Source organism: Paralichthys olivaceus, chromosome 6 (genome assembly GCF_024713975.1).
Source record: "Paralichthys olivaceus isolate ysfri-2021 chromosome 6, ASM2471397v2, whole genome shotgun sequence".
NCBI lineage: Eukaryota > Metazoa > Chordata > Actinopteri > Pleuronectiformes > Paralichthyidae > Paralichthys > Paralichthys olivaceus.
Window position 1 is genome coordinate 22,116,939 of NC_091098.1, and position 23,735 is coordinate 22,140,673.

A 23,735-nucleotide genomic window follows, 5' to 3' on the forward strand; every position below is an offset into this window, starting at 1 on the left:
GTTGCATGAATGTTTTATTCTCTGACAAATGTTAGTCTTTAGTTGTGTTTCTCTTCTCACCACTTTGTCCTGCACAAGATGACAACTCCTTCAAAGCCTCCTGTGAATGATCAGGATTATATCAAGCTTGAGGAGCTGGGAGACCATGTTTCTGATGGTAGGTCGTTCAGTTTGTTCTGCTTCTGACTAGAATACTTCATGTGGTCCCTGACCAGTGTTTGCAGGAGAGTTTATTTTTTCCTGAGAAGCTGAAATAGACCCAAATAAATAGAATCTAATCTTATCTCTTCTTGTTGAAGTTGTATGGAGCAAATATTTTCACTTCACATCTCACCTCCCAGACTTGATGTTAATTTTACCCTGACAGATACAATGCAATGCAAAAAAAATATTCACAAATGGTTTCAGTATTTATGTTTATGAATATCAAAACTTACTCTTACATAAAAATCTGTGCTGAAAAGATCAGAATGTATGTTGACACCTTACAAAAACAATTATCTTTAGTAATTGTACTGATTGTTATAATCATATAATAATTTGTGCATCTGTTTCCTGCTTCTTCCTTTTCAAAGGGAATGACCCCAAACCAGTGACTGGCAGTCCAACCAGAGAGACCACAGGGATGTTCGGTGTTCTCCGCAGACCAAGCACCATCTCAGAGCTAGAGCTGGACATGGTAGAGGCCGAGCCCAGCTCCCATGATCCCCTGGGGGGCAGTGAATTGGGCGGCTCCAGCTGCTCCATGTGTTCTGACATGTTTAAGAGCAGCAGCAGCCATTTGTCATCAGATGATTCATACCAGCCGGGCACTGGAGGTACGGTTAACTGCTCGAAGGTAGAGCAGCTGATGCAGTTGAACAGAAAATAGCATGAGAATGTTTTTCTAATCATTAACAACACTATCAAATCTTGATTCATGCTTAGAGGTGCGCCACATGACACCTTCAGAGATTTGAACTTCTCTCTTTTGACCTTTTCCTCTGTTCCTCCACGTCACCACCACCAGATGACTGCGCAGCGCTCCTGCTCGCCTGTCTGTACTGTCGTTTCCACGAGTTAATGGCCCTGCTACCGGATACCTGCGAGAGGGCAGTGAGCCGCTGTTTTCCCTCGTACAAAAACATCATGGCGGCCAGTGAGTGGGATGAGCAGGGACAGGACTGCTGCGGTCACAAGCTGGAGCTGGACTGTAACTTCTTTGAGTCCTGTAAGGACGCAGGCGACCTCGTGGAGCTGGCCATGGAGATATCAGAGGTGTGCTATCGCTGAAACGTTCCCCTCTGACCTGCGATGAAACAAAAATCACCACGTTATACATTCATTTAAAATGATGCTGCTCAACTGACATTTACTTTACACCCTCGTGTTTCTCATGCTGCATATAACAGATAACTAGAGTCAGACTCAATAGAAATAACACCTCCGCCACGGCCCGAAGAAGAAGATTTAAATTCGCCATATCCAGGTTTTCATCTTGATCTGCACCCAATGGCACACACTCATAAAAGCCAGTTCCCTAAATACTTCTTTCATCAAGATGATTCATGGGAAAATGGTGAAAATCTTTATTACAAAAAAACGCCCTATTTTGCGATGTTAAAGAAAGTGATAAAAACAAAATCCTGGATCTGTCAGGTCACGATACCATACAAATAAAAAAAACAAAGTACAAGTATAAGACTTTACTCAATTCCACTTTTAATACCACATTAAAAAGTGAAACGGTCCAAGGTCACACAGATAAGATTGTTTTGACTTCATATTACCATAACACACAGTGCTGGTACATAAACGTATCTTAACATCAACATTATTAATACTCAATCTTAAATGGTCTCCCTACACATTCCTTATGTAGTTAATGCTTCTGGTTATTTTCTTATTATTGCTTCACTTGTGAATACGATGCATTGGCTTCATTGTAAAAAACAAATATTGTGATGGTGTCCCTTTGGACTTTGTTAATCAGTGATTAATTAATCCATAATGATAATAATCATCAGTTGCAGTCCTTTAATGCATGACTTATAATAATCTGATGTAAAAGTACAACTGTCAGGACATGTTTCTGCACGATTGAGTACTTTTACTTTTCCCATAGCCGATGCTTGCAGTGTCGTACCGGTTTTTACTTTACAGTATTTTTACAGTGTGGCATTAATACTTTTACTGACGGGTGATTTGTTGCAGGAAGTGAAGCGAGTCTGTGGGGGTGTGAGAGAACCAGCACGTTGCTGCAGTCACAGATAAGTTCATTTTATAAGGAATAAGTTACTTTAGCCGGCTTCAACATGTGACTGAACACAGACAAAGTCTTGAAAGGCACATATCACCTACAAGTTAGACCAGTACTTATGAATTAGTCCTGTCCCTCAGTTGCCAAATAAGTCAATGCAACTGTAGGATTACCTATAGGTACACTACAATATAGTATAAAAATACAATATAATATATTATTCCTCCAGTTAAATTCGCTCTGAACTTTACTTCAACTGTACTGCAGCCCCTTCCCCCTGTCACACATTCTCCACTGACATTTTACACGTATGCTATCCTTTACACGTCACACCACAGAGTAGGCTGAGAACATTTGGCAGCGCCGGGAGTTTCAGGGACCATGCTTTCACCTAACGACTGCAGCCATTCACCACAGACCAGGTTTGATCTGGTCCAAGTGAAAGGTGCATGGACCAGACAGACGGAGCAGAGGCAGGTGGCAGAGGGAAAGTTAAGTGATGCTAAAATGTAAGTACTGAATTGAAAGCGATTCATGTCACGTGTTTAAATGATTATCGTGATTTAATGTGAGAAATTATTGTATATGCTCAATGGATAATTCCTTATTATTATTAATCATAATATAATAAAACTACATTTATAATTTGTCCGTGTTAATTTTTCCACTGTCTGCTTCTTGGTTACATGTTCATGTTCCATAAAATGGGGGGGGGGGGGGGGGTGAAATACTTTTCTATTTTAGGCTGAGGTCACTTACATGTACATCATGTACAGCAGCTGTGGGAATGAAATACAGGGCAACAGCTAAAAATATTATTTCTAAATATCGAGTCTCACTATGAAAACTTTCAGGACAGGTTTGATGTTTTCAGAGATATTTGTATTTGTCTTTTTGTTTTGTTTTCCCTCTGCTCTGGTTTGAAGAGGGTTAGGGTATTTATGTGCACCTGCAGGATTCAACAAACATTTGAACTTGAAAACATTTTGACCAAATTTTATCCACAAAACAAACCGACAGATTCAAGTTTTCCTTGAGTTGATGTACTTGTGTTCAAAGTTTTGTGTGATTAACATCAAAGCACAGAATCAAACCTTCAACCAAAGTTTATAACCTTTTGTTTTTCTTTTCCTTTTGTTGCTTTATCTTAAATTATCTTCAGCCATGAGAAGAAGTCTGAGCACGGAGTCTGCTGGACAGTGATCAGCCCCATTGTGTTCACCTACAGAGTCATTCAGTGCCAAAACATTCTGGATCCCAGAAATGACACTTTGCTGTGGGGTCATTTAGGAGACGAGGAGCTTAAAGGGACCGTAGGAAACCTCAAACCTGTGAAACGTTTTATCGTCATTGATGAAACGGTCAATCGTCTGTATGGCTCTCAGGTTAAAAGTTACTTTGAGTCCAGAGACGTTGTGTATAAGATGCTCCCTCTGCCCACCACTGAGGAGAACAAGTGTATGGAGTTAGTGACCAAGATCCTGGAGGAGGTTCATGACTTTGGAATTGACAGGCGTTCTGAACCAATCATAGCCATCGGCGGTGGGGTTTGTCTGGATGTCGTGGGCCTGGTGGCGTCTCTCTATCGCCGGAGGACTCCGTACATCCGGGTGCCGACCACGGTGCTCTCTTACGTCGATGCCAGCGTGGGGGCAAAAACAGGGGTCAACTTTGCTGGCGGGAAAAACAAGCTGGGAAGTTACGTCCCGCCGGTGGCAACGTTCTTAGATCGCTCGTTTTTCCAAACTCTTCCGATGCGTCAGATCAGCAATGGGATTGCAGAGATGCTAAAGGTTGTTGTTGCATCATCATCGTTGCGGATTGAAAAGAGTGTTTTAACCTGATGGTCTTGCATGTGGAAGCCGACTGATGACCAAGTGTGTAAAAACTAACCCAGACGTTAAATCCACAGCCAGCAGCCTCTGTCACATTTGATTCATTCATTTAAACTCTGAAGCCTGTGTGTCAATAACCTTCATAAACCTGAGAAATGTACCAAAGTCAAATCAGCCCTGTGTCTTCCTGACCGGGAGGAGCTTATTCACGCCTCAATCAATCAATCAGTCAATCAATCAATCAAATCCTATTGATGTAGCTCATAATCTGGATCTGCACTGATAAAGCACAAGGGCTCCTGGGAAGAAGTCAGCAACATGTATTGGTAAAACATTTACGTGATGAAGAGGAAGAGGAGGAAAGAGAAGCTCTGTGTCATATGTCCCACGACCATGTAGAGTTAGAGCAGCAGAACTAAGAGCTGGTCCAAAGCAGACGTGAACCAGCTCCAATATAATCTCTATCAAAAAGGAAGGTTTTATTTTAAAACCATTTCAATAACTTAAAGCTCAGCACAGTTGCACACTTGCTCAAAACATGTTTTTATAGGAAAGATTTTTAATGCCTGATTTTCTAACTGGTTTGAATGGATGTTGTTTGTTTTTGAAATCTTCTTTCCTATTTTATTTTATGTTGTTTTATTCCGATGCATTTTGTGAGGCGCTTTGTTTTAGAAGCTACAGAAAGATGCTTAGTTGCTATAGAAATAAAGTTTTATATCATTATTACTAACTTGCCCATGTTTGCAGAATAACTTCTGAGGCTGATATAGTTGCAGTTGTTGCTGGTATGGTAGAAAAATAAATATGCTGATGATAAAATGTATGTTGTTGCAGAAACAACTTTCTCATTGTTTCTCTTCCACTTGTCTCCATTTAACTGCTGTCACTGGTCCATTTGACCTCAGATGGCCCTGATGAAGCACCTCGGCCTGTTTCAGCTGCTGGAGGCCGAGGGCCGGAGGCTGCTGGACACCAAGCTGCAGTCGGACGGCACCAACAGCTCTGAACGCGAAGACAGTGCCACGGCATCCACCCGAATCGCCATAGAAACCATGCTGGAGGAACTGGCCCCCAACCTGTGGGAGGATGATTTGGACAGGCTGGTGGATTTTGGTCACCTCATCAGCCCCGAATTAGAAATGGTCAAACAGAAGCTTCTGTTATGTTTCAGTTTTTTTTTAAATTCTGTGGCCTGGATTGAGAATTATACAAATCCCTGTTTTTTCTGACTGCACAGAGAGTTTTACCAGCGCTGCTTCACGGGGAGGCGGTGAACATCGACATGTCCTTCATGGTGTATGTGGCCCACCAGAGGGGGCTGCTGACAGCGGATGAGAAGGGCCGCATCATCCGGTGCATGCTGGGACTGGAGCTGCCCGTGTGGCACCAGGACTGCACCCTGGCCCTGATACAGAAATCCCTGCAGGAGCGTTTGAGGCACTCTGCTGGTTCTCTGAGGATGCCTCTTCCCACAGGTCTGGGACAAGCAGGTAGAGTAACAGACAGAAAACCTGTCCGACAACAATCTTCTGGCTCGAGTAAATAATAACGAAACAAAACGTATCTCTAATATCAAAATTGATTGATGAACACTTATCTGATCTTACAGAAATCTTCCATGACATGATGGAGGAGAATATCCTCAGCCGAGCCTACGAGGAGTGGACCGATGAGCTCGCTCCCTCTGGGAACAAATACAGTACATGTTGAAATACATTTAGCATTTCTGAGCAACACATGTTGATTAAATGGATCATTTCAAACTATAATTTAGTTGCAAGCAGATTTCATGGTTTGCAAATTGCTAATGATGCATGAGAACCCACAAGTCCTCCTGTGGAGGTTTTATACACACATTCTGCCTGGACCGTTCAGTAAAACATACATGTATTTATATGAAATACGACTCTGGAAAAAACAGAAATCATCTTTACTTTAGTTTTGTTCATGTTCCATCCACTAACAAGGAGGAGGCAGGGTTTACGAACTACACTCCAGCCAACCACTAGGTGGCGATCAAGATGTTTTTGGCTTCACTTTTTGGGAGCTGTCTTGTCGGCCATCTTTAAGAAAAGTTTCGATGGTTATAAATGCTTGGTGAGAATGATGAGATCTCAGCTGCTGTGGATGAAAAACAAGAGCTCCACCAACCTTCAAATAAAACTTTTAATATTTCTCACGACATCGTTTCCACATCGAGTACCAACGAGTTTGAGCTCACTAATCTGAAACCAGTGCGTACAGTAACAATTGCTACATTCATGTCATATAAACTGTAACATTAAGAACAGTAGCATCATCAGCAGAGTCGTATGAACCACAGAGATGAGAACGAGCACAGGTCTGAAACAAGACAACAGGATTCTTCATTAGTGGTTTACGCCATCGTAATAACTAACAGTCGGTGTATTCATGGAGAAATCAGTGATGGCTTTAAATCATTTGCCGTCACCACCGCAGCCACTGTGTGTGTGTGTGTGTGACGCTGATGTTCACTCTCATCAGTCACATTTCAGGGTTTGGATGATTTATCAGTTTCCATTAGAGTAAAAGCTGATCTGGGTTCAGTGGAAGGGGCCAAGTTACAGGTCAGGGTGTGTTGCAGCGATAAGGCTCGGGACTGGTGCGATCGTAAAGGGCCACTTATCAAATCAACATCTCTCCAGAGCTTTCAGGTCATGGTGTTCATCAGCGTCAGATGTGACAACACAAATATTGTCATCATGCGACTGAAGATTCACATTAAGGTCATGTGATGAAGACGATGCGGCTGACAGCTCAGGGATCAGTCACTAAGTGGATCTCCAGCTCAGATTATTGCTTGCTCACAATGTTTGAGCCTGGGTGCCATCATGTTGTAGGTTTTTTTTTTACTCACGAAGCAGAAACACAGAAACAAAGGTGCTTCACATCAGTGGTTTGTATCTGTTCATATCTTTATATAAACTTGGAGATTTGGCAACACATTTTTTGGCAGTTATCACCTTGAACTACATTCACACTAGTCTCAAAATTAATATTCAGTACAAACTTGGAAAAAAAACACTTTCTTCAGAGTAGAGTTTGACCTTCATAAGGAAAAAAACACAAAATGCACAAACAAAATATAAAGAGCTCCAAATGTTTCTATGCTGAATAAGGAGGATTTTGTGAAATAAATAATCAGAACGTAAAGGAGAATTCTTTTTTTTGCAGTATTTTTAAATAAATTGTTGTTTCATCATTCTTATTTTCATATCAACATTTCCCCCTGATCAAAAGTTTCATGACAATGATGATATGAAATAAAAACAGACTTTAAAAGGCACTTTAAAATAAATGTTTCTTTACTAAATAAATACAACTCTGCTGCTGCTGCTATGGGAATAAGAATGATACATTAACAATGAACAATGATCAATAGTCATAACTTAAGAATTTAGTGGTTTAATTGCATATTTTACTCTCTTTACTTTTATGATGATTGATTTCACAATGCTCCACCTATTTATTTTCTACTGAACACTTTGGTCTTGTGGTTTTTTTAGTGTGTCGTATACTGTATTGCTCTCTAAGGTATAACTCAGCGCTCCGCGGGTTCATCCATGAAGCACCAAACAACAAAATAAACATCCACACAAAGTTGCATCATCAGGGTAAAATAAATGACTGTAAGGCACTTAAATTAATTAAAAAAGATCATCACTTTGTTTTAGACTAATTCATGAGGAGATCACATTGTCGAGCCGTGACGCTGCTCTACAGGCACAACTTCAGCCATTGCATAGTTGGAGGCTGTGCTGTAACAGGGCTCTCAATGTGCGGCAGGTAGTTGTTAACGAAGGCGAATAAAAGCAACGTGTGAAAACCGCTCAAATGTACAACAACCGCACAACTTGAAGAATATACAATCTCATACAATATTGTGTTTGCATTTGAAAAAACCCAAATACAATAGTTAGTTTATGCTTAGATACAAAAAAAAAAAGAAAACAGGCAAACAAACCACGTTTCGGTTTACAGAGGTCGTTCCAGTGTTTTTGACAATGTCATGCATTTCATACAAAATCCCAAAGCTGTCTCCTTATACTCCGTTGCAATATAAATGTTCACATAATGGAAAAAAACAACAACATACTGAATGTGAAATGTCATCGCAGTGGTGTAAAAACAAAAACACAACAATAATTTAGGAAATGAATGGACCGTTATAAAAACTAAGAATCAATAGTATGACGATGTACTGTGTGTACTGAAATAGCATCAATTTCACCAGCTCTGTTCGTCTGATTCCTACAGACAAGAATATCATAAAAAACGGAACTGATTCATCTTTAATAAACACATCAAATATTTGTAGAATTATGTAAAAACTTGTGACAGGAGTGAAGATTCTATACGTTTTGAGAGGTTTTATTGTAAAAAAAACTTAACTTAAAGTATTTCAGTGGATTTGGCAGCGAGGAATGTTTTGGCGATGTATCTGGTGCACACTGCCGGGTCAATCAGCACTGGGTGGTGAGGCAGGCGTTGGTGAAACTTGACCTTTCTCTATCGTTCATCGTGCATCATCTCAACATTATAACACTGAATAAAAGGGTCAAATTAACTTTCACTGACGCTGATTTTGTTCATTTCAATTATCAAGGAGGAGACTTTGTTTTTTTAGCTTCAGATCGTTTATATTTTTGTGCTTTTATTTAATTACCTCAGGCTCTTTTAAAAGCCTTATTATAAATTAATTTTTTAGGGGAATGTGTACATAAAGGTACATAAAGTCCTGCTTACATAGATACATAAATAAGATCAAATCTACAAAGGATTAATATTTGTCAGGAAGACATTTCAACTGGAAGACTGACGAAGACTAACAGCCAAAACATGTGCATAGCAATACAACATCGATGTCTACACATCTCAATAAGGCATCAGCACATTCAAGTTCAATCTAAGACACAAGGAGTGTAAAGCACTATAGTAATAAATAGACTTTTTTTTCTTCTATTATTGCTAATGATTTAAAAAGCAGTGTTCATCTCACCACAAAATATCTACACGTCATGATTTATAACTTCCCTAGATTCTTTGGAATCAATAGAAATAAACATAATCTAGCGTCTATCCAAAGAGAAATGCATATATATATATATATATATATATTTTTAAATACAAAAAAAACGTCTACTTTTGTACCTCATTGTCATCAAAGTATTGATTAAAGCAAACAGACTTTAAAATCAGTCTTTGAAATCAAGGGCTGAAAAGACAAAGATATAACAAAAAACACAAACCCTAACAAAATGAAGAAGACTCAACGCATGTAAACAAAAAACAAAACACAAATGAGACAAAGAGGACAGCGACTCCAGCAGCTGAGAGCGAGTTAGCTGCTGAAGGGAACAGATGCAGCAGGATGTAGTTGGAGATGCAGGTGAGCAGTCTTCCAGTAGGGGGTGCTAACAGCCCTGATCATTCTCATCCATGCTCACGCTGCTCTTGCGGCTGCTGTCCTTTGACGTGTCTGGGGAGACGGACGAGAGTAAAGGGTCCCCACCTCTCACCGGCGAATGGTTGTCTTCCATGAGGATGTCGTTGAGTTTGGAGCTGGGCTTGCCGTGAGCGCTGTAGTGGCCGTCTGGGTAGTTGGAGTGACCTTCGTTCAGCTCCACGGCGCCGGGCGGCTCGGGGGTGCAGGCCGGGTGGTGTTGGTGGTGTGGGTGGAACGTGTACAGGTCCTGGTGACAGTCCTCCAGGGAGGGCTCCAGCTTGATGCCCCGGGGCCCGAGGTCGGCGGAGCAGAGGGTGGAGGACGCGATGCTGAGCCCGTGAGCTCTGGCCTGCATCTCTAACTCCTGCAAACATCCAAACACACATTTCACTCTCTGTCCCAAAAAAAAATTCATTTTCAATTGTGCTTTCAGATTTTAAACCTTCTTTCTTTTGATGGCGTCCCTGTTCAGCACATTGAATCTACCTCTACGTATGAAATGTGCTTCAGAAATAAAACTGCTGTTTGAGCCGGTCAGGATTGTTCGTTTCCACTGACGTGGCTGCGGCTCGTAAAAATCCCTTTTCTTTTCTTTCCCACTGATTTTGCAAAACGCTGCTCTAATTAATTACTGCGTAACAAATCCACGATGTGACCCATCAATCAAGGCCTGCTGAGCTGAATCACACTGATGCTGTGGTGAATCGGTTACGAGATCACGGTCTGAAATACTCTGCTGGAAAAATTTGTGCCTCTGCTCCTTTTGCCAGAAACTTGGCACATTTCCATGAAGTGTACTAAAGTTTTCTTATCGTAAGGCAGGAACTATTTATTTCAGGTGAAGTCGGCTTAAAGACGAGACCCCCTCCCTCCAACATGTCAAATACTGCATGCTTCCTTTTAATGTAATGATTTGTGTTTGATTCTGTCACAGCTCTCGGAGCCTCTTCCCTTCATTACAGCTGATATTTACCTGTATCCTCAGCATCAGATGTCTGTTGGCATGTTCAAGCTTCTTCTGACGAATCTCCAGCTCCTTTGCCCTCAGCTGCTCTCGCTGCAGCTTCCTGATGTAGTCCACCGATGCCTTCAGGATGGTTCCTTTGTTCCAGCGCATGTCCCTGCAAATCACAGAGGAGCCATTATCTTCACATCCTATAGACTCTCACAGTATCGATGTCACACATTAAGATAAGGGCACGCGGTATAAACAGTAAAGAGAGTGCACTGGGATAGCTTTGCCCTACAGTCCCCTTTGCCTTCTGTCTGTACGGTGCTAGAAACAAGAATTCGATTTGACAGTGAAACATTTTATTAAACAACGATCCCACTATACTGACGTAAAATGTTCGATGTACACAAGTACACAACTTATGTAATACAGTCATTTTAAAGTATTAAAATGAATATTTATAATTTTACGAGGACCCGTCACAGTGCAGGCTGTCTGCGTAAATGCTGAAACAGTTCAGATAATGCTGTCAAAGTGTGTGCTGCCCACATGTGGGAATCAGAGGCCTGACGTGTGACGAAACATCGTGTGCATCTGTTTGGCCACGCCGGCTCTCCTTTTTACACAGACGTCAATCCGGTTCTGTGACTAACACTTAACGGTGAACAACAACGCCCCCTCATCGCAGCTTTTGTACAGAAACTGTGCAACATTCCCTCCTAAATGGGGCTGAACACAACGAAGAGGAGGAAGAGTTGGTAAAAAGGCCAGAGCAACTTCCCTCATGAAGGATTTGAGTTAGAAAAAGTGACACAACAAACAGAAAACTATAAGATACAAATCACGACAGTGTTTTTAAGAAAGGCAAATATATCATCGCTTCAAACTATACCATGATTTAAATACTACGCCATATATGAAGCAGTCCTATCTCCTTTTCAGCCCGTTCAGTTAAAAACAAGAGGATAATGAGAACACAGATTTGAATCAGTCACTGGTTCTCTGCACGACTGATTGTATGTGCAGGTTACTGAGGTCACTCAGTCTGAAGGACTGGGACGAACTGAAGGTGACGAGGGTTCACAGGCGAAAAAAGCAATCTTACTGGACTCACTGGGGAAAATCCCAGTTTTAGACCAGTTGTTTTTTTACAAACATTGCTCGGGGGCGAGGTCAAACTGCCCCACACCCGGTCACAAGATTGTAGACAACTATTGGAATCCACGCACACTTTGCATTGTTTGTAAATCCCTGATTATTCAGTAAGTTGGATCCGGTTGGTGATCCTTCACAGTGCACGATGCAGCACAGCAATGAGGCAGAGGACACATTTCCACACGTCATCTCATAGTTACTCTAATCTTTACATTGAGGAATGACGCAGCTTGAAAACTCATGAAATGACAGAGATCATGAGGGTGAACAAGCCTGTGTAGCATATATCAATTACAAACAAACTCAGATGAAAAGAATTTCCTCGGTGGAAAATACAATTAAACTCCAGCGTTCAGTCGGCTCCTCTATCATCTGAAACACGAGTCAAGATAATGAGTCTCTGCAAAATGCATTGATCATTCATAAACACACAACAAAAGTGTTCTCTATTCCTACAGTTTCCAAGTAGAAACCACACAAATCTTTGACCTGATCACTAGAAATACGTTGACTTCTTTGTATAACTAACTGTGCCCCCCCACACAGCCAGAGACAAAGGAGTTGCTTTGCAGCGTCTTTATTAAACCAAACGAGCAAACATAAATAAAACTCAACCTAAACTTCGTGCTGGTATCTAAGCTTTGCAGCTTTTCTCTCTGCAGTCTCCTGAGGACCTGGTGTCTCTGTGTCTGTCTCAGTGTGTGTCTCTCGTGAGGCAGCTCAGCCGCTGCCTTTTGTACCAGAGGATCAGCTAACAGCTCTCACCTGTGCTGATTGATCATCTGGTCCAGGTGAAGGTGCTCTCCCAGCTCCACACTAACTCTTTCAGAAACAGTATTTTTACAGTTATAACAGACTTAAAAACAACTTCTCACGCTCCTCATACGCTCTCAGTCATTTTCGGCCTCCTGCCTCTGCACAGCTGTCACCATAACGTAGCTCAGAAACCCGTCTATAGATTCATGTAAGAGGTGGTGAAACCTTTAAACTCTTAAATGTACTTGATTCCTACATTTCTATTAATGAATTAACATTTAAAGATATTATGTAAAAAGCACATGAACTCTTTTCTTTTCTTAATGTCAAGTTATTTTAAGCCACGTGTCACTAAGTGTGTGTGTGTGTGTGTGTATGTGTGGGCGGAGCACCCAGCTGGGGTTTAACAAAACAACCATGGGTGGACACACTCACTAAATACACTTTATAATTAAATGAAATATTCATAATCTCATAGAAAACAAATAACATTCATACATTACAGTCACTCTGTGAGTTTCTTCATTTAGAAGTTCTATGACTGATTTAACGTTTCTTTAAATGATGTGAAACTGAGCTGCGGGACAAAATCCACAGAACTACATGATTAAGTTATTCTTGGTGAAACGTCCCTCAGTGGGTTTCCTTCATTAGCTGCCGCACAGGGACGGCAACACAAAGAGAGGATTTAGTGCTAAAACTCTGAGATACAGACTCGACTCACACTGCTGAAGCATCCTATTAGTTTCAGCTGAACTTTAACACTTTTGCACAGGACTGAGGATCGTGTCTCTCGTCCCTTGCGTTTTCATTAACATGGGGCGATATCGTCACAGCTATACAGAGACCACTAACTTCACAATCGTACACGTGGTACGATAGCAAATCCTTCAACATTGTTTGGTTGTATTTGAAATAAAATAAAATAAATGTTTTGCTTTTGTTGACATGACTGGAATAATCTATTTCACCACAGCCTATTTTTTCCATTTAACAGGCCACTGTTCTCGTAGCTTGAGGGTGAATTAACCATTTTCCTGCCGTGTCCATGGGAGATTTTAAAGGTCCAGTGTGTAAGATTTATGTGAATGGGAACTATTGGCAGAAATTTAATGTAGAATAATCCTCATGATGTTTTCTCTAGTTCGTTTCATCTGAATTGTATGAATTGTAGTTTTCTTTACCCCAGAAAAGGCCCTTTATATTTAAATACTTTATATTTACATCGAGGGGACCCTCTCTACAGAGGAAGCCATGTTTTTCACATTAGTCCAGACTGGACAAACTAAACACCTTCTGAGTTTTGGAAGGAGAGGGTGAGGTGACGGGGTGTTCAACACTAGATATCACTAAATTCTACACACTGTCCCTTTAAATCTTTTTTTTAAAAATAAAAAACAAATGAAACTTACGGGTCATTGGATTTTGGAATCAAAGTCCCCAATTCCTTGATCCGATCGTTTATGTTAAACCGTCTTCTTCTCTCAACTGCAAAAACAGAACAGAAATTACATACAAGTATTTTCAAATGTTCACCTTTACCTTGACATGTACAACTGAAGTAATTAAAGTGCAATTTAAACTTACTTAAATTGTGGTTATCCTTCTTCTGCCTTTCCTTTGCCATTGCTCGTACTTCAGCTACTGGAATAAAAAAAACATTTCGGTCAAGCAACAAAATAAACAAGTTACAGTGCAGGATATAGAAAATGTGCAGGAGCAGACGTACCCACGGGGAACCCTTCAGGCCTCTGGTAGTTGTCAAATTTGCTGCAGGAACCAGACTTATCCAGCATATGCATGATGGCTGGGGATTGTGACACTATGTAATAAATGAGGATGTGTTAAATGCTGGAAAACACACTGGAAAACACACATCAGTCACGGACAGTTGACCTCCCCATATGGAGAAGGACTGATCGAATTGTAAAATTCTGCATTAAGGACTGCAGAAAGGCCTGGAGAGCATTGTTAGAGCCTTCACAGTTTCCCTGCTTCGGAGAAGCTGAATGATAACGATTGATTTTCCACAGATCACAGATGTTTCTGATGCCAGAGGTGGGAGAAGCTCACCAGAGTATTCCCTTTTGATGTTTGGCAGGTTGGCAGGACAGGAGTTGCTGATGGGCAGACCTTGCTGGGACATACCCTGATTACCATACATGTCCATGAGGTTAGCCGGCATGGGGATCTGAGGGGACAAAGCAAAGACGTTAAACAGGGATCAACAAACCCCCTTCCACCCCCCCCCGCATAGATGCTAATGGGAAAGGTGGTGACACAGAACAGGCCTCTTTCACATGGTGACTACAGCTTAATAGATCTTATTGTATGCAAATATGTCACTGTTAAAGGAATAGTTCAACATTTTGGTCACATTTTTCCTGAGCGTTAAATGTATTTGGAAATCTGTGGAGACGTTTTTTGCGTAATAATGCAAACTAAGAAGCAAATGCAGACGAAAAACTTAATCTTGAAAATCTGCAGAATGGACAACTTGAGACTTTAAGGAGATTTATGTGAGGGACTATGTTATGAACAACTATGTTCATTTCCTCAAGTCCCTGGAGAGAAGCTGAGGAAGACTTCCCCCAAACGTCAAAACCACAGTTATAAAATCTAAAGCTGGAAATCAATACTTTAACATTCATTAACCTAAAGAGACTGAGGAGAGATTTCATTTAGTTTATGTTATTCTACACCACATCAGATGCTCTCGTGTGGTGACCTCTAACACTGTGGTTCTCTAATGAGGGTCAATGGATCCATGAAAAGTTTAAATATTCATCCACGAAAATGATATTTTACATTTTACTCCCAGTGACGGACATGAGGACATGAATATTTTCCTCCCTTGTACATGTCCTTGTAATCTCTGCTGTAACAGTGTAGTACTGGGTCTGTATGCAGGACTCAGAGTTGAGGACACCTACTGTGTTCGCCATCTGAAGTCCTGGGTCCATCAGGCCGAGGATGTCATCACTGTAGCTGGACTCCAGACTAATAATGTCGTCAATGACATCATCCATCTAAAACACAACGGATATAACGACAAGTATGAGTAAATGAGCAAAAGACGACCAAAAAAGTATATCCCATACGCCACAAGTTTGAATCCGGTCACCTCTTTCTCGCAGTTAGAGTTCAGGGTGAGTAAGGCCATAGGGCTGTTGGGGGCACTGTTGCCCGGCCCTGGCGGCATGCCCCCGTGGTCAGAGGACTGGTTGAGGCAGGGCAAGCTCAACGCCTGAGAGCCAAGCTTCCCCAGGTACTGCTTCACCTGCTGCTGCTGGGAGCGCTGGATGTGGTATTTGGTTGGGTTCTCCAAGTGAGTCTGAACCTGGTGAGGGGAGAGGGGGAACGGAAAGAGGAGAGGAAGTAGAAATTAGAAGAAAATACAACAAATACACAAATAAAGAAAACCAGAAGAAGGTTTTCAACTCAATAGAAATGCTGGTTGCATAACTATGCACCTCGGTCAAATTTAAAAATGAAAACACACCTAGAGGAGAAAGTTCACTAACTCTACTTCTATTAACTCTAATGTTCTTGTCATATTTTTTGTATATATATATATATATATATATATATATATATATATATATATATATATATATATAATTATATATCAAACAAGTCGTCTTTGACTGGATTATAAAAAAACTCTAAAAATAACTCAAAGTCTTTGCCTGTTCCTTGAATTTCACAGCACCGACTTAAATATTAAAATAAACTTGACATAGATTTCAAGTGCTGCGATGCATTATGCATTTTTCTTTTGAGACACTGTCAGGAGTTGTTATCTCAAAGAGGCTCACAAGTAAACATTTTCCACATATTTCTCTTCGGCTCGACGACTCGCTGCTCTTCCTCGTTCAGACTCTGCATATTTCAGCAGCAAATGAAAAGAATTACAAGCTCGTCCGTGTCTGCGCTCCCCGGTTATGGATAAATTAGATTTCTGTGGATCATTAATCCCCACGCAGCATTAATGATCCAGAAAAGCTACTGCAGGCAAATAAACATACTTCAGACAGTGTTTGTCAAAGGCTGAGAAGGCTGAGAGATTTGAAGCGGAGCAGAGCCGCAGCGTTCCAGCTCACATTTGCAGAGTGTATTTTTAAACCTTCCTGCATTTTGCCTGATTTCTCTTGATACAGCGACGAAGACGATCTGTGATTTTGTGAGAAAAAGACACGATAGATAGTTCATCACTAAATATAGAAACTATTACACACGTCAATATGATAAAATCAAGCCTGATCCACATCACAGTCACGTTATTTCTCATGTATGCTGGCAAATGAAAAACACCTATATTCTAAATAAAGATGAATCTTTAACATACCTCATAAGAGTGATATCCAAGCATGTCAAACATCATTTACTGATCCGCCAAATGTGAAAAAACGACTAAAACAAAAGTGCAGCTTCTGTGTTTAACTTCTATCTTAACTACGAAGCGCTATAGCTGCTTCCCTCTTGGTTGCACTTTAAGACGAAGCTTGTGAGTACGAGGACAGACACATCCAGCTGATCTTTTAAGAGGGACGGAAAGTAATTAGTTATGCATGTCAATGAATCTCAGGATAACACAATGAGCCTTTTCAAATTTGTGTTGTTTTATGTAAAATCTGAATTTATTCCTTTATGGTGTATCACTTGATGTCAGGATGTGGTTCTTACAGTCAACGCCTTTGTCTTGCCAGGCCACCTCCTTTACTGAGACTTGCCCCGGGGCTCTTACTTATAGGCCCTTCCACTTTTTTTTTTTTCTTTTCAAACCCTGAGGATGCTTGGCATGTGCTCCCAGCTCCACACAGCACAAAGAATAAAGTCTCATCCTTGTTTGTCTGCAGCTCGCCTCCCCTCGTGCCTCTAATTGACATTTGTAATCGGAGACAACAGGCGTACTGCGTCTCAAAGCCAATGAATATCTGAACTGCATGATTTTGGAAACTGATATGTTTTTTCAGTTGAGGCCCAGAAAATATGGGTTGGTCTACTGAGCTGATGGGGTCATTTCCTCCACTTGGGGAAACAAGACAGAGGAAATGATATAATTGGATGAACCCACTTATGCAGCTATTGGTTTTTAAACTGAAACTCCTACAGCAGTTTATAATACATTAGCAAAGGTGGAGCAAAGAAAAAATAAAATAAAAAAACTTTGACTGCTGAGCACAAACATTCTTATGGATCATCACTCATTCATTGTGTTGTCTTGCTATCTGCATGTTGTTGTCATTTACTCCTTCTGTTGCTTTTATGTTTGTGTTTCTCGCTGCTTTAATAGTTGCTAAAGGAAGAAAGGCGTGCGGACGTGAACTTGGCTCCAGGCAGGAGGATGACATTTAGGCTGAGAACACTGACGCTGTTTCGAGTTGAATATGAATGTCAGGGCTTGCGGACACTTGGATGACACCACAGGAGCAGTATGGAGGCATTATTTCTTTTTTTACATTCTTTTTACCGTCACCATTTACTTCAATTATATTAGACTTGGCTGCAACACTGATCCTGAAACACCAGAAGTGTTTTCTGGACTTAAAGACTTCACCCACCCCTCCATCGCCATAGTGATGAGTAGATAATGAGTGAATTTTCATTTTTGGGTGAACTATCCCTTTAATATTTTTAATGCTTTTATTGCACACCGGATGAAAACGACCCTCTGTGGCATATTTTCATAAATGTTATAAATATACACTGTCCCTGTCAAGTAAAGTACACTCCGTGAGCACGTTATTAAAGACACCTGTATAGTCTGTAACAGTCAACATGCACCTTAAAGACAAACTGCGTTGCCTAGATACGAGAGATGCTTTGGTTTTACCTGTGGTGTCGGTTAGTGCTCAAGATCAGTCGTAAACTTTGGGTTTTTATTTTCAGTGTAATGTTTTGCATTATGTGATCGTTACTCTATTTTATTCATGTGTTATAAGATTCGCTGTCCACAGCTGATGAAGGAGTTAATGATAAACAAGTAGCTTTATGGAAACCTCGGTGCCAGTGAGGCTGTGTGTGTGTGCGCCTGGGCAGAGCGTGCAGGAGGACATGACGTCTGCTGCGGAGATCACGTGTTTTCATTTACATTGACACGAGCGTCAGCCTTCATCGCCAGAAGCTCAGGAATCTCGTGGTCTGAATTCTTAGTCAGCATCTTCTGCGTGTATGTGGCTTCTATTTTTCATCTTGGTATTTGTAATATGTGGTGTCTGAAATGCTTTGTGTAGTCCTCCCCATAAAAGAAATGTATCTTTAGGTTTGAGATCCACAGGTCCTGAGGAATTTGGAGAAAGCCTGAACGTATGGTAGGGCATTAGGTCACAGTTCTAAGGGGTACACTAAATTTGAGCTAGTGCCTTCTCTTTTCCTGTCACCGGACAAATGAGAAGAGCTGGATGGAAACCAGATGTGTTTTCTTTAAATTAACGAAAACAACACTCCTATATAAACGAGGAGTTGAAGTTGCCCCCTAAGAAGAGATTCACATTGGCTCCGAATCTCTCTCCAGGCAGGAGAGATTCACATTGACTTCAGATCTCTCCATAGGCAGATTGCATTGCTTGTATTGATGCTGAACTTTTTTGTAATAAACATTTTATACAATTAAGACGGTGTCATCGGAGATTCCTTCATCATCTTCACATCATCGCAACCCTAATATACGACAATTATTTTTTATTTTTTATAAGTTTTGTAACCGTCAGGTGTTAGAAACTTCACTTCTGGGAAACGTACAGAGCAACTGACTGAGATATTTGCGCTCTCACATGCAGCTTCTCCAGGGTATTAAAAAAAAGCAAGAGTTCAGTACAGGTCTGAAAGCAGCTGAAATGAATTCAGTTCAGTTGTAGCGATGTGCATTATATTCAGAGGTTTTTCACATAATTTACTGCTCCCATCTTATATGTAACTAAGGGTGACACAAACAAATGAAAGCACATCTCAATATGTGGTGACCACCAACAAATACATTGAGATATTATGTTAGAAACAAATGTGTTCATTCATGGCAGAGCTGTTATATGGGACCATATAAGATCCTGCAGGTGTGAACTGTAAAATAACCACGGAGAATGTTTTAAAAAAATCTGTTTAACATGCTCATTCTTTAACTTCTCACGACAACAAGAACTCTTTCACAGCTTTTCTTCATGCTCAGCTCCATTATCATTGTTCTGCAGAGGAGACTCATGTGAGGTGCATTAACATGCATTGTATCCTGCAGGTATATGACTGACATCACCTTAGGCTGTAAATCATCATCACAGGGTTGTAAAGCTGGTGCCACTGAACAGAGGCACATTTACAGCACATTAAGAACAACTAGTGATCACGCTTTGGGCAAAAGAAAAGAAAGAGGTTCATTAGTGTTGGTCATTAATAGAGTCTCTTTAAAAAGATTTGAATGTTAAAGGGATTTTTCTTCTGTAATCAAATTCAATACAATCACAACTCCTCCTTTTTTTGCTTCATAGTTGAGTTAAAACGAGTTTTAAAGTCAGTCCTGATAAGGAGTTTAAAATTAGTTTGTGGGAAACGTCTCTAACTGTGGCTGCAACACTTCCCATGAGTGTGGTGTAGCTGAAGAATCATCATTTACAAGCAGCTGCTTTTGTGGGAAAATAGAGTCTTTAGCAACTTTTGTTATTTTCTGTTCCTGCTTTGAAGGTCAGGTTTACATGCTGAAGTCATCATCACTACAGTGGTTAAGTTAGGTGTCAGCTTCTCTGGGTTTTCCATAGAGTTTTTACTTGACTTTGCAATATTATTATTCATGTTCTATATAGTTAATATTAATTTTTTTTAAATTGCATTATGTGCAAAATTTCATATTACTTACTAATATTGTCATTGATACTTACTGCCACTTGCCATCTCATGTAAATTACTTATTTTGTTCTCATTTGTATTGTTATAGGCACAAGTTCTGCATTACTCCATTTTCTTAGGCCTTTATTTTTTAGATTGAATTCTCTGTATTTGTATTCACTGTATTCTATTATATAAATTATAGTGTAGTCTTGGAGTAAAGTAGTAAAAGAAAGTCCTTTGGGTTTAATTAACTAGTTTTATCTTAACTTATCTTATCTTCTCTAACTATGCCATATTTAAAAATACATCAGTGACAATGGCAATTTTTCAACATAACAAGGACTTTCAATTTTGATATTTTAGGGTTTCCTGATAATGATGACTGTTGTTTTTAGATTTCTGATCCTGTTAATCATTTCCAGACCTCCTAAAATTCATCTTGTGACACTTTGGTCAGTCCCTGACCCCCAGGTTGGAAACCGCTGCAACAAGCAGACATAATGTTTTGTGTCTTTCTCTGTCTGTCCTTGTCTATTGTAAATTCACACATCCATACAACTGATAGCTGAAAAATAAAATAAACACGAATTATTATTGCTTCTCAGTTGTTTGTATCCTCCAAGTTTCAGTTTGAAACCATGTTGGACCAGACTCGTATAAAATATCAACATTTAATAAAAAGTTTTAAGTGTGTGTTGTAGTAATTAAAGTATGAATGTTTGAGTTATTACCAAAATGTTTGTGAAATTTGTTCCAAGCATTCCATGTGAATTGTGGTCACACGACAGGAGGTCAATGTAACGCTGACCTTATACTTCTGAACAACACCTCGAGTAAGTTTGCATCAAATTTGAAGAGAATCCACAGTGGCCTTGACTTTTCGAATCATTTAATCTGTGAGTCCAGGTGAATGTTTGCAGTCGGCTTTTTCATGAGAACGGTAACAAACTAACGCCTCTGACTGCATAAAAAACGGTACAAAGGATTACTGTAAGAGCCCCATACAACTGTCTCTCCCTCCTGCACTAAGAATAGAAGTTGCGAGGTCGATGAGTACAATATGTGCACAAGCCAAAGTCAATGGTGTTCCATTAGAAAATGTTATTTGCTCACTGCAGACTTTTTGTCATTAGTCAATTAATGCATTTATTGATCAAATGAAAATCACAGACTCAAAGTTCAAATGAAAACATTGTTAGTTGAAGATAAATTGAGGATTATCTATTTTTCTTTTTTTCATTAGTGATAAAAATATCTTGATTTTGGTCTGTTTGTCGAACAAAAACAAAACAATGTGAATGCATCCCCTTATGTGCATTGCATAATTTTAGAGGCCCAAAGCTTTGCTATTTAATACAGAAAATAATCAGTGGATTAATTGATTATGAAAACATAAACAAGCATTAGCTGCAGCTCTTACGCCATAAAGTGAAAAGTCATTTCAAAGATCTAGCAGTTCAGTTTTGTCTTTGCATAAAAGAGCACTGGTGTTTTTTCCAGCTTGTTTCTGTCCTCGAGGACTTCTTAAATTATCACGCATAATTAAGATGATCTCACTGGTGTGAGTGCACTGGAGCCCCAGAGGGCTGCAGACCTCGAGCTGGAACATCTTGGCCTTAAGATGCTATGAAGTGAAAAGTCATTTAAGACTCCTGAAGAGTGAAGCTGCTTTTCATCGAGCATTTCCAACGTGGACACATGCACCACAGACTAGAGTGGTCAGCGTATGAAGAAACCACAGAGCAGAGAAAATGAATTACAGAGAAATCTCAGAGCCAGCAGCCATAACTTAAATTTTACTTTGCCCAACTTCACTGAATGTACTCTCTCCAGAATACACAGTTTATAAATGTGACATCAGCCAGCTCGCTCTCAGCATCAGCAACCACAGCAAACAAGACGTCTTGTTGTTTATCAGCTTCGTTTCAGCGATCCACGGCCCCGAGGCGCTCGTCAACACGACCCCAAACGAGTCAAAAACACTGAGGGAGAGCGCAGGGGGGAGCGCAGAATGACAAACGGCGATTTGTTTTCTTTTTTTTCAACTTGTGTTGCTTTGGGCAGTCTATGATGGTCCGACCAGGATACACTAACAAGAATGCCCCCGTTTGCTGTGCAGACGAGAAGAATAGGCCACTTTGTCTCACAGTTAAGCCGTTAACGTGCACTGGGGAACTTGCAACACAACAACTGTGATGCTATTGTGTGAGCAGCTACATCAGAGCAACGTGTGGTCTTCTTCGCCTCTGACGTATTGTCATGCTATTACGCAGAAGCTTGACATATTAACAGCATAACACAAACACTTAACACTGTTATGTTCAAGTTAGCATCTATGCTAATGTGGCGAGCAGTTTTGTGCAGCTCCATTGCTCTAAAAGCTAAAAGTTAAATACTGAGGCTGAAACTATTTAGAGTTGCAGAAATACACTGTAAATGATCATAGATTATATATTAATCTTGTGTTGGAAATAATCTGCTAAAAGTTTCAAATGTCTTTTTGAATTAGTTGACTGATCCAAATCCAAATCAATTATCTGTGCGGTATCTTTGTATACTTTCTGATGCGTACTAGTCACGAGCTTCTCGCTGTTTAATCCAAAAGAAACGTACATTTTGTACGAGGTTGAAGACTTTGTTCTTTTCATGGCACCATAAATCCTTTGAGAAAAAAAAGATTCAAGAAATCATTTTTTAACCCTTTTAGGAAGTTATCCTACATACATTTCAAAGCTGTGTTTTTCCCTCAAATATGCCGTGGAATGAGAGCAGTGGGGGCTAATTACGAGCATTCTTCACTGAATTAGCGTTCGGTGTGTGGTAAGGCTGTGCTCGCCTTTGTCTTGATCCCTAAACTGATCCTTTACTTATTCCCCAGAAGGTCAGAGGTCACTTGGTTAATTAAGGGTCCAATCAGTCTTTAGATAAACTCATCTGAGCTTAATGTTTGCACTTTTTGAGGTCCAGCGGCTCTGCCTGGTACCCCTGAGCTTTTTGTGGACTCTGCTAATCTACCCACAGACAGGGGAGCAGGTTAACCCAGCTCAACAGCGCCAAGCTGGAACGGCCTTTTCATTCGCGGACTTCAGTCAATGAAGAATGTCTGTAAGCTCTCGGCAAAGCAGATAAATTACTCTAACTTGATGTATTGTACACAGGGCGGGGGTTCAGGGTGGGGGCGTCCTAAACCTCTCAAAGAGCAGCAGATTATGGGGAGCAAGTAATGTTTATGCTGCATGAGGAGGGCAATGTTTTCAATGGAGATACTGTATGTGTCCTTCACTGCTGCCACACACATCCAGGGCGATGAAAGTGTGGCTGAGAAAGTAACCATGAAATCTCTGAGTGGATTTAGTTCAACACAAAGGATTCAACAGCTCAGTTTAGCAGTAATTACGCAATTAAAACTTTGATGGATTCTCTGAGTAGACCTTGTTTTAACTAGGGGGTCTAAATAACTGCTATAGTACACATTCAAATGTTTAGCAGGTGCTATACAATTTTTGA

The 23,735-nt window shown here is 40.4% G+C and overlaps 3 protein-coding genes across 11 annotated transcripts in view; 2 read left to right on the top strand and 1 right to left on the bottom strand.

The window, feature by feature from the left end:
• The first annotated feature begins 504 nt into the window (after positions 1-504).
• On the top strand, positions 505-2,395 carry LOC138410489 (myoD family inhibitor domain-containing protein 2-like). Its single transcript, XM_069526734.1, has 3 exons — positions 505-818; positions 1,010-1,257; positions 2,194-2,395. The coding sequence occupies exons 1-3, from the start codon at positions 626-628 to the stop codon at positions 2,251-2,253; spliced, it is 501 nt and encodes a 166-aa protein (XP_069382835.1). The 5' UTR covers positions 505-625; the 3' UTR covers positions 2,254-2,395.
• A 155-nt stretch (positions 2,396-2,550) lies between these two features.
• On the top strand, positions 2,551-5,846 carry LOC109635260 (2-epi-5-epi-valiolone synthase-like). Its single transcript, XM_020096335.2, has 5 exons — positions 2,551-2,748; positions 3,402-4,032; positions 4,983-5,219; positions 5,315-5,567; positions 5,687-5,846. Exons 1-5 carry the CDS (start codon positions 2,621-2,623, stop codon positions 5,785-5,787), a joined length of 1,350 nt encoding a protein of 449 aa, XP_019951894.2. The 5' UTR covers positions 2,551-2,620; the 3' UTR covers positions 5,788-5,846.
• A 383-nt stretch (positions 5,847-6,229) lies between these two features.
• The window catches only part of LOC109635259 (microphthalmia-associated transcription factor-like), a 33,103-nt gene continuing 15,597 nt past the window's right edge, over positions 6,230-23,735 (bottom strand). For 8 of the 9 annotated variants that reach the window (XM_069526729.1, XM_020096332.2, XM_020096331.2 and 5 more), the window contains 8 exons: positions 15,532-15,747; positions 15,341-15,436; positions 14,481-14,598; positions 14,137-14,229; positions 13,995-14,051; positions 13,820-13,895; positions 10,518-10,665; positions 6,230-9,908 (listed from right to left, as the gene is read on the bottom strand). In XM_069526729.1, coding sequence (XP_069382830.1) covers positions 9,513-9,908; positions 10,518-10,665; positions 13,820-13,895; positions 13,995-14,051; positions 14,137-14,229; positions 14,481-14,598; positions 15,341-15,436; positions 15,532-15,747 — 1,200 coding nt within the window. In that variant the 3' untranslated portion in view covers positions 6,230-9,512. Of the gene's footprint in view, positions 9,909-10,517; positions 10,666-13,819; positions 13,896-13,994; positions 14,052-14,136; positions 14,230-14,480; positions 14,599-15,340; positions 15,437-15,531; positions 15,748-16,755; positions 16,895-23,735 lie in introns of those variants that run through there. The other variant, XM_020096334.2, reaches the window with a different exon arrangement.

Bases quoted from the DNA above. Each gene is read 5' to 3' on its own strand.
- LOC138410489 (XM_069526734.1), top strand. From the start codon at position 626: ATGTTCGGTGTTCTCCGCAGACCAAGCACCATCTCAGAGCTAGAGCTG. The intron at 819-1,009 runs GTACGGTTAACT...CACCACCACCAG, and splicing joins ATACCAGCCGGGCACTGGAG to ATGACTGCGCAGCGCTCCTG. The intron at 1,258-2,193 runs GTGTGCTATCGC...GATTTGTTGCAG, and splicing joins TGGCCATGGAGATATCAGAG to GAAGTGAAGCGAGTCTGTGG.
- LOC109635260 (XM_020096335.2), top strand. From the start codon at position 2,621: ATGCTTTCACCTAACGACTGCAGCCATTCACCACAGACCAGGTTTGAT. The intron at 2,749-3,401 runs GTAAGTACTGAA...AATTATCTTCAG, and splicing joins AAGTTAAGTGATGCTAAAAT to CCATGAGAAGAAGTCTGAGC. The intron at 4,033-4,982 runs GTTGTTGTTGCA...ATTTGACCTCAG, and splicing joins GGATTGCAGAGATGCTAAAG to ATGGCCCTGATGAAGCACCT.